General features: G+C 40.7%; 1 protein-coding gene and 1 long non-coding RNA gene across 4 annotated transcripts in view; one reads left to right on the top strand and one right to left on the bottom strand.

The window, feature by feature from the left end:
* Positions 1–14960, top strand: part of STIM2 (stromal interaction molecule 2) — a 126514-nt gene extending 111554 nt beyond the window's left edge. For all 3 annotated transcript variants that reach the window (XM_084799705.1, XM_084799706.1, XM_084799707.1), the window contains exons 8-12: positions 2748–2915; positions 3595–3695; positions 3917–4155; positions 8473–8746; positions 13300–14960. In XM_084799705.1, coding sequence (XP_084655831.1) covers positions 2748–2915; positions 3595–3695; positions 3917–4155; positions 8473–8746; positions 13300–13777 — 1260 coding nt within the window. In that variant the 3' untranslated portion in view covers positions 13778–14960. The remainder of the gene's footprint in view (positions 1–2747; positions 2916–3594; positions 3696–3916; positions 4156–8472; positions 8747–13299) is intronic.
* The window catches only part of LOC311607716, a 612504-nt gene that overhangs the window by 432090 nt on the left and 165183 nt on the right, over positions 1–15231 (bottom strand). The gene's annotated exons all lie outside the window — the stretch shown is intronic.

The following is a 15231-nucleotide window of genomic DNA, read 5'->3' as shown; positions in this document are numbered from 1 at the left end:
CCTAGAGACGGTTACACCTGAGTAGCCAGGTCAAGTAACTGCTGCCTTCCGTTACACAACTGGTACTCAACCAAGGCAAGGTTTTGTGTGTCTTATGCTAATATAGGATGGTCATAAATTTCACAGGTTTGGGACATTATTTAACAGTTAATTTAAACATTGTTCAGCCTCCATTTATGCCAGAAATACAGTTTCTGTGTAAAATAATTTTAAGATAACTGAACTATTTTAAGATAATTAAATGTATGGAAAAGTCTTTAAGTTTATAGACAATAGCATGAATAAAATGTATTGAAATTCTGTGCTTAATATCCTGGAAATTTAAATTACACTGAATTTTTAGTTTCAAAGTCTTAGGAGAGAAAAAGTTTCCTGCAGGACTACGTGTCACAGGGCCTGGTCTCAAGTTCTTTCTTCCTGAGAGATTAGCAGGGACGCCACACGGCTTAGCCAACTGTCTTATTAAATTCATATTGTCCCGTGTACATTACACAATGAACCACAGCAGGCGGGTGTTACCTTAGAAATTGCTTCCACTGAAAAAGCCTTATTTTTTTTTTTTTAAAGTTTGAAGTTCCAGCTCTTAAAAAAATTTTTTTTTATGGACTGTGTGTCCTGTTATGATTTCTTTTTTAATTTTGGAGTTTTAAAATATTTTTCCACACTGCCCAACAGCTGTTCTATTTCTTTATCAAAAGTTTGTGTAGTTCTCTTCTTAGTTTACTCTGGCATATACAAAGGTTTATTTAAATAAGTTGGGTTTGTTCAGATCAAACATTCCTTTGCACTTTAGTTCAGTTACTTTAGTGAGCTTTGTGAGTGCAGCTCTGTGCAGCTAGGGGTTGGGCACCAGAACCAGTGCGCCCATGGTTCTGCGGAAGGTTGAGTCAGTATGTGTCCACAGTGCACCCGTGGCTCTGGAAGGTTGAGTCAGTGTGCTTTATAATGCACCTGTGCCTCTTGGAAGGTTGAGTCAGTGTGTGCTCCACAGTACACTCATGGCTCTGTGGAAGGTAGTCAGTGTGCTCCACAGTGCACCCGTGGCTCTGTGGAAGGTAGTCAGTGTGCTCCATAAGTGCACCCGTGCCTCTCTGGAAGGTAGTCAGTGTGCTCCATAAGTGCACCCGTGCCTCTCTGGAAGGTAGTCAGTGTGCTCCATAGTGCACCCGTGGCTCTGTGGAAGGTAGTCAGTGTGCTCCATAGTGCACCCGTGGCTCTGTGGAAGGTAGCAGTGTGCTCCATAGTGCACCCGTGGCTCTGTGGAAGGTAGCAGTGTGCTCCACAGTGCACCCGTGGCTCTCTGGAAGGTAGTCAGTGTGCTCCACAGTGCACCCGTGGCTCTCTGGAAGCTAGTCAGTGTGCTCCACAGTGCACCCGTGGCTCTGTGGAAGGTAGTCAGTGTGCTCCACAGTGCACCCGTGGCTTTGTGGAAGGTAGTCAGTGTGCTCCATAGTGCACCTGTGGCTCTGTGGAAGGTAGTCAGTGTGCTCCATAGTGCACCCGTGGCTCTGTGGAAGGTAGCAGTGTGCTCCACAGTGCACCCGTGGCTCTCTGGAAGGTAGTCAGTGTGCTCCACAGTGCACCCGTGGCTCTGTGGAAGGTAGTCAGTGTGCTCCACAGTGCACCCGTGGCTCTCTGGAAGGTAGTCAGTGTGCTCCACAGTGCACCCGTGGCTCTGTGGAAGGTAGTCAGTGTGCTCCACAGTGCACCCGTGGCTTTGTGGAAGGTAGTCAGTGTGCTCCACAGTGCACCCGTGGCTCTGTGGAAGGTAGTCAGTGTGCTCCACAGTGCACCTGTGCCTCTCTGGAAGGTAGTCAGTGTGCTCCACAGTACACCCGTGGCTCTGTGGAAGGTAGTCAGTGTGCTCCACAGTGCACCCGTGGCTCTGTGGAAGGTAGTCAGTGTGCTCCACAGTGCACCTGTGCCTCTCTGGAAGGTAGTCAGTGTGCTCCACAGTGCACCCGTGGCTCTGTGGAAGGTAGTCAGTGTGCTCCACAGTGCACCTGTGCCTCTCTGGAAGGTAGTCAGTGTGCTCCACAGTGCACCCGTGGCTCTGTGGAAGGTAGTCAGTGTGCTCCACAGTGCACCTGTGCCTCTCTGGAAGGTAGTCAGTGTGCTCCACAGTGCACCCGTGGCTCTGTGGAAGGTAGTCAGTGTGCTCCACAGTGCACCTGTGCCTCTCTGGAAGGTAGTCAGTGTGCTCCATAGTGCACCCACGCGTGGCTCTCTGGAAGGTTTTCAGTTATACTTACCAATCCCACCACCCTATCTAAGTTTTAAGTGAGTAATTCCAAGAAATGGTTGTCTGTTCCTTCTTTGTCACTTTCTTAGTGAGACTTTTCTCTCTCAATATGTTTTCCTTAGCATTTATTATACTTAACACATGAGGCATCTTATTTTCTTTGTTTACTTGGCTGTCCCCCTTAAATGGCATGTGGGAAAAAGACTTCATCCTTACAGGGAAGGCAAGACATAGTTTCTCACGGGGAAAATGATATGTATTCTTGACTTTGTGTGTGAGCATGTGTGCCCCTTCTCTAACCTGTGACTTTCCAGCTTTGACTAGTAAATTTAGGATACACTTTAAGTCAGCCTCAGTTTTGATATGAGAAGTACATTTAGATTTACTGACTTTAAAGGATTTTTGTAAAATCCATAATTGAATTAGTTTTTCTTTTTAATTTGGTACCAACATTTATTTCATTTTTTTTTTCTTCCTTCGTGTTTTATTCCTCTTGTCCTCTCAGGTCCGCATGGCTCTAAAAAAGGCTGAAAAGGAGTTTGAGCTGAGAAGCAGCTGGTCCGTCCCCGATGCACTGCAGAAGTGGCTTCAGCTAACACATGAAGTTGAAGTACAGTACTACAATATCAAGAGACAGAACGCTGAGATGCAGTTAGCCATCGCTAAGGAGGAGGTATTCTTCTATTTCATGACTAGTCACTCAGAATACAAAGACCTCAGTGAAGGCCCTTCACGAAGATTCTGTTTTTAAAATTTGAGTTTGACATGTAAATTGACTCTCGCAATTATTGAATTTTAAAGTAAAATTGCTTTTCCTAGAGAAGTACATACATAGCTTTCAAAATTACCCTCATGCCCTTGAGAAATTGTCATTGTCATCACTATTGTAAACGTTTTATACGGAGCTTTTCTCCTCCAGGTTGCTGCCTCATATCTGATGCAGGTCAGTAGTTACTAGAAATTCATGTTTGCATTTATTACATTGTGTGGAATAAGAGTAAGCCTTAATCTGAATTCCAGAAAAATGCATAGTTGTCTCACTAACACCTCATTGCAGTAGGATTTAGTTAATGTTTTTCTATTGGTTTTAATAGAAGATTCTGGTCTTCCTCAGCTATAGAAATAAGAGAAACAGTTCTCTAGAACAAAGCTTTAAATGTCTTTGACTTGAGAAAGCATGCTTTCTTTCTCATTTGTTTTCTTTGTTTTGAAAACATGTCTGTATCTTGGCTAATAATTTTCTACCTGTTTCATGATCATTAATACAGTCAGAACCAGGATCAACTTTATTAGTTATATAAGTAGTCATTTTCTTAAACCTAACTTTTATTTTTTACCTTTTTGGTTTTCAGGCAGAAAAAATTAAAAAGAAGAGAAGCACAGTCTTTGGGACCCTGCATGTTGCACACAGCTCCTCCCTGGATGAAGTAGACCACAAGATTCTGGAAGCCAAGTGAGGATGCCATTCTGCCATTCTGTCTGTCTGTGTTCAGCTGTGCACTGCATAGATAATGTATATTTAATCAGGGAAGCATGATTAATGACATAATTTATACTAATTGTGAAACTGGATATTTTCAGTCAATTTCCATGGTCTCTTCCTGTCATTGTCTTTATTTCAATATCATATGAAAGACTGCAAAGTGATAAGTAATTCATCCGTTGACTTTTCAGGAAAGCACTCTCTGAGCTAACGACGTGCTTGCGAGAACGGCTTTTTCGCTGGCAGCAGATTGAGAAGATCTGTGGCTTTCAGATAGCTCACAACTCTGGGCTCCCTAGTCTCACCTCCTCGCTGTACTCTGACCACAGCTGGGTGGTGATGCCCAGAGTCTCCATTCCACCATACCCCATTGCTGGAGGAGTCGATGACTTAGACGAAGATACACCCCCGATAGTGTCTCAGTTTCCAGGTAAGCCAGTTCAGCAAAGTGTTGCTTCAGTTTGTAAAGTAAGTTACTGACATGCCCTTTTAGGACTGATGTACTTTGAACTCTCTGGGGAAAACATACTCTTCTTTGTTTCTTTTTAATCTTTTTACTCTTTGAGAGTACTATATGAGATATTCTCACATATATTCTTTATTGAATAGGTTATATATTCTGTCATAGAAATAATACCTTCTCAAGAAACATGAGTGCCTAACTTATGTAATGTAGCACATATTTATATTTCAGCAGTTGTCATATAGAACTCATTGTAGGATTTTGCTTTTAAACCATTACTTCTCATTAAATTAAAATGAGTCATTTCAAAAAAGGATGGATACAGCATTTTGACTGCCAGTGGTTATATAAACGGCATGCTCAACTCTGAGGGAAACCTGCAGTGGAAAGAAAGATGAAGGCAAGTTTTTAGAAGCTGGTTTGGTTGCTAGCTCTGCTGTAGTCAGCCCTTGACTCTTCAGTCAGCTTATGATTTACTCCATTCCCAAGACTTTCTTTGTTTAGTATTTTTGTTTTGCTTTTCAATGTATTCTTTTATTAATAGCATTACCCTGCTCTGTTTAGTTCATGGACTACTGAATACATGTACCTTTAGCAAAATTAAACTGTGCTTGATTGTAAAAAGTCAGATGTGTTGTGTATATAGTTGTTTGAAGATGAGGCTTGCTGTGTAGCTCAGGCTGGCCTCCGGCTTCAGCCTGTGAGCAGTAGGGTGACTGGTGTGTGCCAGCATGCTCCTGCTAGGATTGAGTCCTGCCAAAAGAGGCCTTGTGTGTGTGTGTGTGTTAACATGGCCTAGTTGTAGGCTATGCTTTGCAGTTTGGTTCTGTGAAAAACATTTTGGTAAGATAAAATTTGAATGCTTTAACTTTTTGACTTTTTGCACTTACAGATGTCTTCACTTACAGGGCTTTTTAATATTAGAAATTATTTTTATATATTTTATTCTTAATTCTTCTTGTTTGGTCCATTTTTCCAACATTTGGGACTTTTTGCAATATCAATAGAACAAAGCTCTGAAGAATGGAGAACTATATTAGTTTACTCCCTGGTTGACTGAAACCCTAAAATTTTAGATTTTGAGGCCAACCAAGCATCTTATCTGAGTAATTTCTAGTTTCACCTTTTCTGTTCAGTGTTTCAGCTTTCTTAAAACTGTTAGAGCAGTTCTGATTGTATAAGACAGTGGTGATCAAATCAAGCTCTTAATTTGACAGGTAATTCCCAGCCAATAAGCATGCTTTTGTCAGTTCTCTGGCTTAGGTCTGTGTGTGGTGAGGAGGCAGCGACTCTTCCAGTGAGAGGAACAGCTTGTAAGTCTGGGGGACGCTAGAAGCTGGTGACCTCATTTGTCTCCTTGTCTGGGCTGCGAGATGGTAATAGTTGTAGCCAAGTCAGTTTTTAAGCTAGTTTACAATTTGAATTTGTCTATTTTATTTGTTTGTTTATATATGTGACCTTATATAACACTGTTTCTAAATGCATGTTTGTTTGAAAACTAAACCTTTTAAAAATAGTTTTTCATTAAAATCTGTAATTGTTACGAATCAGAATTGTACTTGAGGAAGATCCATGTCCATAACTAAATTTTTTTTTCTTTCCTGCTTTAGAAACACTTTTGGAAGTTTGGAGGTCACAAAACTTTTTCTTTCTCCAGTCCATTAAAAGAAAATACTTATATTAAATGTGGATAATTGGCATATGTTTTAAATAATTATGGTATTATACATAGATATTTATACTTGTAAATATGAAAACATACAAGAGCTCATTTGAAATTTAATAGGTAGTTTTAGAAATTAAACTCATTGCTCATAGGATTGGTGAGCTGTGCCTCCACCTAGTGGCCACCCAGTGTACTGCAGTCTGCTTTGCTACAAGAGCCTAAGCTCTGGACCTTAGGGAGACAGAGGCTGTGAGGTATAAGCCTAGAGTGGAAGGTATGCTGAAAGTGCTTCATGGAAATACCTCTCTAGTGGTCTATATTATGCATTAGTTATGCTTGAAATAATGTCCAGGAAGCATGCTTGTTGTATGTAAGGAACAAAACAAAAGATTCAAATACACATAATAAGACTGTCGGTAATTTTACATGAAGAAAATCCAGAAACTGTTAATTGATACTTTTATTATGAGTGGAAGAATAGAGGCTAGAATTACTCCTCCTCCCCACTTTTTAAGTCTCTGTAAATGCTTTCAGAGTAGGGTGTAGTAGTAATATATTTCAAACTTCTTATAAAGCCCTTTGTATGTACTTAAAGTCACTGAAAACAATGCCCGCCCACCACAAAAGTAAGCAAGTTATATTACTTGCTTTTCTGAAATGAACCACACCATTTCTCTTTACCTCTCCTAAAGTTATGTTATTCTAAAGCTTATTAGAATGTACTTTATCACACGCATGGTATTCATGGAACTATATGCCATTGCTGCACACTTAGAACACTGACATAAGTATCATCGGATTATAGGTATCATTTTGCAACTTCTTTGCTCAGAAATGTGCTTCAAAGTTTTTCTGTATGTTTACATAGTTAAATTTACAGTGATTGTTTAACACAAGTCAACTGTAGCATTTAATACCATGGTCTCTCCCTTTTCCTGAGATACCTGTGTAATTTCCTTTTAAAAACAACAGTGAAAACACACATCCTTATGTTAGCCATTATGCACAACTCTGAGAGTTTCTCTGGACCCTCTGAAATGATTTTTAATCACTAGGAAAGCCTCTCCCACTAGTCATTGCCAAATTGCCTTCAGAAGGGCTTTATTCATTTTCACCCCCAATGTATGAGTTCTGCTTCTGTAGCCTCACTCACACCTGGTTTGATTTGATGGATTGGTTCTGTACCCTGAGTGAGTATGAAATAATACCACACCATTCCTAAACTTTCTTCCTTGATGTTTTGGGGATATTTAATGCAGATGTTTAACCACTTGTTAATCTGTTTTATCCTGGGCCTCTGAACTATGGTTTGTTTTTTACACTCTCCTTCCCTTTCTCTTGCCCTCTTTCTTCTCTCCTATTCTCAACAATTAAAGGCTCCACATAACTTGACTTTTATAAATACCTCAGGTGTGTGTTAATATTGTCTGGTGCTGTCTGCTGTGTGGAGTGTTCCTCATGACATCATGTTGTTAGAGGGTTAGTTCTCACGTGTCTCTGTTTATCATGATGTTTCCCCTCTCTTTCCTCCGTTTGGTTCCTTCTTAAAAATATAGTATTGGGTAGTGTTTTCTTAAACAAATTAGAAGTGATAAGGTCTGTCTTTGGCAGAAAGTGCCTTTTCCTGGAAAATAATAACAAGTGTAGATTAATTTGATTTTGCATATTCTCCTAAGTGTATTGAAGTTGCTGGTGAGAAGTAGTTTGTCATCAACCAGATTGTTACAGTTTCTGTTTAGGTAATCTATGACTTCTGACTACCAGGAGAATTGTTTCGTTTCTTGTCGTTCTGTGGTTTCATCATACTGTGATTGGCAGTGGTGGTGATGAGCGGATGGTGGGTTGGCTAGAGCCAGAACGACTGTTGGGAAGAGGGGACTGACATGCGCCTGAGGATCGTGCTGTCCAATAGTGTGAGCTTCTGAAGGAGGATATTTTGTAGAGGGTGCGAGAGTGTGGTCTGACAGCACACATGAAGGACGCGGCGCGGAGAGCTGGCCTGAGAAGCTTGTTCTTGGACTGCTCTAGTGCAGGGAAAGAAACTGAGGATGAGTCTGTTCCACCTGCATAGATCTAGCTTGAGACAGGCAGCAGGCACAGGGACCCAGCACAGGCTTGGTGTATAAGGGCCGGTGTTCAGGAAGCAAGCATTGGTTTCAGCTGAGAGACTGTGCAGTCTTTATTTAAACCTTGTTAAAGGCCAAACAGGTTGTGATATATCAACACTATCCATTGATACTTTATACTGTTTCTCTCCTGCTTCAGTATGAGCATTCATAAACAGTTTATCACTCCTTAGAAGTGTGCTGTATGGACTTTAAATGTAAAGATTTTGAGTAAAGTTTTAAGCCTTTGTTTTTAATAGTGTTAGATTTTTACAGTAAGACTACATTCATATTCATTTATTTTAGTTTTACCCCGTTACCATTTTTAGCACTTTTATATTAATTACTATTTAATTTTTCCGTTGGTGGTAGAGAATGACGGTTGTTAATATAGTTGCTGGGATAAGCATTACACCTGATATTTTACATCAGTTCTTGTGTACATATTTGCAAGAAGACAGTTAAGGGACATGTTGGTGGTTGTAAGTGTTTTCATTGGGTTATATTTTTCAGGGGCTGTAGCGAAACCTGCTGGATCGTTAGCCAGAAGCAGTAGCTTATGCCGCTCTCGTCGCAGCATCGTGCCGTCCTCCCCACAGTCCCAGCGAGCTCAGCTTCCTCCACACGCTCCGCTGGCTGCCCACCCTCGGCATCCTCACCACCCCCAGCATCCCCAGCACTCACTGCCTTCCCCAGATCCAGACATTCTGTCCGTGTCCAGTTGCCCTGCTCTGTATCGGAACGAGGAGGAGGAGGAAGCCATCTACTTCACTGCTGAAAAACAATGGTATTGGCGAGTAATGAACTACAGGGTGTGGGTCTGTGCGGGACTGAGGGAGAAGAGTGGGTAGGTGGTGGGAGCACTGCTACAGTGCGTGCTGTGGTTACACAACAGGTGCACAGACTCAGGGGCTTCCCATGCCCCGTTTGTGGACACTCGGGCTCTGTGCACCTGACATGCAGCTGGGTTCACTGGGTTTTCTGTTCAGCTATCAGAGGCTAAAATCAAGGTGCTGGCTGGGCTGATTCTCATGTGGAATCTGTAGTCCCCTCTGAGTCTCTTGTATTTGTGGCAGAATTCAGTTCTTCGTGGTTATATTGCTGAGGTCTTGTTTCTGTGCCACCTCTGTACATGGGGTCTGTTTGCTTTCACTTTCTAAAGGCTACCCACAGTTCCTTGTCAGGTGACCTAATCTTCAAAGCCTTCTATACGTCCTGCCTTTGCTGAGCTGCTTGCCTGAATGATAGTATTTATGAATATCAGTGAGTTTGATTGAGGCCTTAGTACTTGCAGATCCCTTCTCATCAGCACCCGTTTCATCTCTGATGGGATGACCGAGAGCCCTGTGAGGTTGAGAGCCTGTCTGAGAGCCCTGCTGCCACTGGGTTTTGGAGCATGTTTGAGATGCAACTGTGTAGATGCTAACAAATGCAGCTGACTCAGGTCTCTGACCATATACTTGACAAGTGAAAATACATGTAAAATACAGTCCTGGGTCTGAGTATTCCTGCACATAAAGAGACATCGCCATGACTGGAATTTCAAAATCATTTGTTTACTAGCATATAAGTAGTTTCACATACCCAGGGCTCAAAAAGTGACAAGAGCTTAAGGGGTGGAATGATAAAATTAAATGAAATTCATGACGTAATTTCTTTGCCATAGTGAGTGTAGCAGCATGCATTCCGTTCTGCCTTGATGGTGGCAGTACACCGTGAGACCCATGGCTGTGGGAGCTCAGTTCTAAAATATTTCTCTCCTCAAACAGAGTGGTGTTGATTTTACCACATATTAGCACTGGAGTTGGTGGCCTAGGTGGCTCCTTACAACTACCACATGGGTGGTACTACCATCAGAACACTTTCACCCATTATTATTTTATTGTCTAGAAAAAGTTACTTTTTAATTAGCAGGCATTCTCTGAAGCTTATTCCTAAGGAAATAATCAGGGTTTGCAGTCACACTAGAAGTAGAGAATTTGATGTACCTTTCCCTGGGAGCCTGTTATGAATAGCATTTTATTTATGTATCTTTGTAGTATAACAAGTCATGAACAAGATGGCTTTACTCTCTAAGTAGTTTTTTTGTGGCTTCTGGAAAATGGCAGGGGACACCAAAACTGCCCTGCCCACAGAACCTTTCTGTTATGGAAGGTTAATTAAGTTCTGATTTCACACAACATGTCAAAACTTCACAGCAGCCTCATAAATATGAGAGGAATTTTACTTCAGGGAACACCTCTGCTGCTCTACTTGTAATTGCTCTCTACGGGTTAGCCAACCCTTTCTGTCTATACATGACAGACAGCTCTCTTTCTTTCTTTTTTTAAAAAGCACATATCTTCTTATAAAACTTACATGTATTTAATTACATGTTACTACAGGGGAAGTAATTTAAAAAAAAAACAGTAATGTAAGTGGTATATATGATTTGAGTTCAGTTCCAAAGGAAACATGCTCTAGAAAGAATGTACATTAAATATATATGTGTGTGTATGCACACACACATGCATGCACACGCATGTGCACACACACACACAGACACACACACCCTGGGGGCTAGGGAGAGGGCTCAGCAGTTGAGAGCACTGGCTGCTCTTCCAGAGAACTAGGGTTCAGTTCACAGCACCCACATAGTAGCTTACATCTGTCTGAAGCTCCAGTTCCAGGGCTTCTGACACCCTCACACCGACATACACACAGGCAAAATTAAATAATGCACAATGCACATTAAATAAAATATATAAAAGAATAAAAAACATAAATTTCAATTGTGTAGTATCTGTGGTGCAGACCTCACTAGCTATATGGAAGCAGCAATACATTAGATTATTGCTTGTTTTTTGAATTGGAGTGGTAGAAGAAAATGCAACACTAAAGACAAATCAAAGTCTCCTACTTTAGCATATAAGAAAATTTGGTGATTTGCATGAGATAAACAGCTTTAACAACAGGACAAGGGGAGTATGGAGGAGCCACATCTCCTGCGGTTGGTATTCTTTTCACATTCCTTCTTTATGAGACTAGGGGATTATGTTTCTTCTAGGGGCTTGTATAAAGAAAATCTTAAGAGCTAGCAGGATAGTTCATTGGGTAAAGACACTTGCTGTCAAGCTTGATTATCTTGGTTCATTTCCCAGTATCCACATGGTGGGTCAAGAGAACCAATTTTGCTAAGCTGTCCTCTGACCTCCACATTTGAGCCATAGGACTTGTACATAAACACATAACATAAATAAGGGTCCACACACAGATGTGATAATACACACATATACTGTAAGTATTATAAAAAGAACACATTTAAGGAAACCTTTACATATATAGTATGAGTAAAACAAATGAGTAAGTTCAGCAATCTAATATATATCTAAAATTAATTTCAAATGCTTGTCAGAAGTAAACTAGTGTAAATAAGGTGAAAAAATGGTAATAGTTATAGACCATTCAACATGAGTGATTGTTTAGTTATGTCAGTCTGTAAATATGGGTTTAGTCTTTGCTATGTTTTGTTTACTTGATACATTGAGCTCCCAAGGCACGTAAGATAGCCTTGGGTAGTTCTAGCTGGAGAGTATTACCATGTAAGCTTTTATTTTGCTCTTCTGTTTTTAGTCCTACTTCTTTTCTCATTTCCTTCTGCCAGTTTTTCCTTGACTTTGCCTTTCATTTTTGAAGTCTTTAATAGAGTTGTGTTAATAAGTGCACACAGAAACCAATTAGAGATGGCTCTTGTTCTTCAGGATTTCACTCGTTCTTCATCCAGTAAAAACGTGTTAATCTCACTGTGAGTCTGCCACCAATCACAGTGCAGAGAATGTAATGGCTAATAAGATCGCCTAATATCATTAGGGTTCTTTTTTTTCTGAAGAGAGTAGAAAATATCATTTTTGCTACTAAGCCATGCTAGTATGATAAATTCAGATAAGAAAAAAGCAAAGGAAATGCCATTTTATATAGGATGATTAGGGAAGGCGTCTCCTGGTGGGACAGTTGCCTAAATGACAAGAAGCAGCCAGTCACAGAGCTGTGGGGAGGAGTGTATTCCAGGCAGAGGAAGCAGTGGGTACAAAGTCCTGAGGAAGTCTCAAGGTTGGTGTCTTGAAGGAAGAGGAAGGCTGTTCTAGAGCAGAGGTAGAGACTACTGTGGTTGGGAGATAAGCAAGAGCCAGATAGATGTGTAGGGCCTTTGGATTCTGCTCTGAGGGAACACAGTGGAAAGTCATGAGCAAGTGCGTGACATGAGGGGACTGAGCTCTTAGGGTCACTTCAGTGCCTGTGCAGAGTAGCTGGAGGACAGAAGCAGAGAGGCCACTGAGGAAGTTGTGGAGTCACTTAGGGCAATTCTGTGGTGGTTCTGCAAGAGGGAAAGTGGTGCTGATAAAAAGGGCCAGGGCTTTGTTATGTTCAGAAGAGGCTGGTAGGCTTGATGGTGACTATCAGGAGCTTTAGTGTTCTGCTGAATTTATTCCTTTTTACAAAGTGGGGAAACATTCACAAAGAAATGATTTGGTGAGAATTTAGTGAATGCCCATTTTTGAAAAGTCGAATTGTATATTTGCCTTTTATCTTTCATCCATTCCATATTGTCTCCTCCAAACTTGGTAGAGCTTTTGTTTTAGTGTAGTGTTCATATTTTTTCTCATCAGCTTATAACTAAACATTAAAAGTAGTGAATAAAATCCCATCTTTTCAAAAATATACTGGCAATTCTGTGATTCAGAAAGAAAAATAGTATTGAAGAAAAGCAAAAGTCTGAAAAGCTTAAGAAAACTCAAAAATGCAAACATTTTCATTTCCCTGAAAGACAGCATAGCTTAATTATATTGTTTGTTAGAAACTAAGCAGATTTGGGGCTAGAGAGCGGCTCAGACAATGCAGTGCCTACTAACTGAACATGAGAAGGTGAATTCGGCCCTTGGAGCCTGTGTCAAAGCCACGTACCACCGCACATGTCTTATCTCCAGCAGGGGAAGGGAAGGAGACACAGGGAGCTCTAGCTTACTACCTAGTCAGCCTACTTGAGTTGACGAGTTCCTGATTGGGTCAGAGACCCTGTCTCAAAAAATAATGTGGCCAGCAATCAAGGAAGATGCTCAGTGTTGACATGTAGTCTACACATGCACACACACAGATATCTACACAAATACATATATATATGTGCACACACACATGGAAATAATAGGCTATGTTAGAGGAAAAATTTTCAAATATTACCTATCTATAATTATGGCATATCTCTTTTTATAATTGAATAAGTAATGAAAGTTGATTTGGTAGAATGTTTGCTGTTACTCTTAAGAACATGTAGATCTAAGTTTTACCCTTGTCTGTCTCATCCAGGGAAGTACCAGACACAGCTTCAGAATGTGACTCCTTAAACTCTTCCATTGGAAGGAAACAGTCTCCTCCCTCAAGCCTTGAGATATACCAAACATTATCTTCTCGAAAGGTGTCAAGAGATGAGCTTTCCCTGGAGGATTCTTCCAGGGGGGATTCGCCAGTGACAGCGGATGTCTCCCGGGGCTCCCCCGAGTGTGTGGGTCTCACGGAGACCAAGAGCATGATCTTCAGCCCTGCAAGCAAAGTGTACAATGGCATCTTGGAAAAGTCCTGTAGCATGAACCAGCTTTCTACTGGCATCCCGGTGCCTAAACCTCGACACACATCGTGCTCCTCAACTGGCAATGACAACAAGCCAGTTCAGGAAGCCTCGAATGTTTCCCGAATTAGCAGCATCCCACATGACCTTTGTCATAACGGCGAGAAAAGCAAAAAGCCATCAAAAATCAAAAGCCTTTTCAAGAAGAAGTCTAAGTGACTTGGCCAACTGGATGGAATTCCATTCAAGTGGCACCTGTATACTTTTATCTCCCACCCTCCACTCCGTTTTTATTTTAATTTTAGGAATGTAACTCCATTGGGGCTTTCCAGACTTGATGCCATAGTGGAAATGTCCTTAAGGGCCACTGTCTACTGTCTGTCAGCTTATTTAACTGACCACACAATCAATTCATCAAGTCAGATGTTACTGAGGTCATCGAGAGGAGACAGTTTACAGTTATTTCCGCCTATTTATTACTGCATTGATGTTAGTGATGTACACAACAGCATTCTGTTGAAAGCCGCTATGGACTTACAAGCTTTAATGGACTGTAAGCCAGCATGGGCTTGCAAAAATTTCTTGTTTACCAGAGTATCTTCTTATCTTTCCACAGAGCTGTTTCCATCATGGACTAAATAACTTTAAAGAAGTAAAACTAATTGCACTACTGTTTTCCAGACTGGAAAAAAATCTGCAAGTAAAACTGTATAGAGTTTATAAAATGACTGTGCATAGGGGACTGTTTTCACTTTTAGATCAAAATGGGTTTTTAAGTAGAAACTAGGGTTTCTAATTGACTTGATTTCTGGAAATGAAAACCCACACTTTTATTATGGGACGCTTCTTCAAATGCATTTATTATTATAAAGTTTCAAGTCCTGCTGTAAAGATCATGTTGTTTTGTTTTCCCCAGGGCTTTCACTGTGATTTACTGCACTGCAGGCTGTATGATAAACTATAAATAATGCAAAGAGAGAAGGCTCTTGATTCCTTATACAAGTGGAAGAGTTAAAACTTGATCGAAGGACTTAAAACATTCACATGCTTAAACTGAGGTTGGGGGTGTGGGGATCCAGGCACTTGTTTACAGACTTTGAATAAATGCAAAGGATTTATGGTTTGTGAAAAATTTGTACTGTGGAAAAGATAATAAATTGGAGACATTATTGTGTGGGGTTGTGCTGATTTTTGTTGATAACACTCCACCAAAAACACTGTTTTCTGGAGAGCTGTGTAAGCTGTCTTGTTGCTTACTTGCAGTATTAGAAATAGTGATGTTTTGGAACTAAGTTGTCAACAGATTTCTTTGTTTTTTATTGTTTGTCACATTTGTATGTAGTTTGAAATGTTTAAATGTTCTACTATCAAGATTAACAAATATAAATTTATGGTGCATTTAGATTGTGTTGAATCAGTTTGTAAAGTTTGGAATTGGTTAGATGATAGGCTAGTCTGTGAGCAGCCGAGAGCGCTGTCACACGAACCAGCAAAAACAAGTGGACATCTTTAATTTCCAGTGAGGATTGGTGGTTGGGTGAAAACTGAAACATGGTAACTGGAATTTGGTTTTTTGGCACTGGCTAATATACATAATGCCCAACTCAGTGCTATATAGTGGGAATGCTAAGGATAAGTAGGACGTTCCTTTGAGATTTGCTTAAAAGGAATGT

This window comes from Acomys minous (assembly GCF_964271855.1).
Source record: "Acomys minous genome assembly, chromosome: 10".
Lineage (NCBI taxonomy): Eukaryota > Metazoa > Chordata > Mammalia > Rodentia > Muridae > Acomys > Acomys minous.
This window is presented reverse-complemented; position numbering and strand designations above follow the sequence as displayed.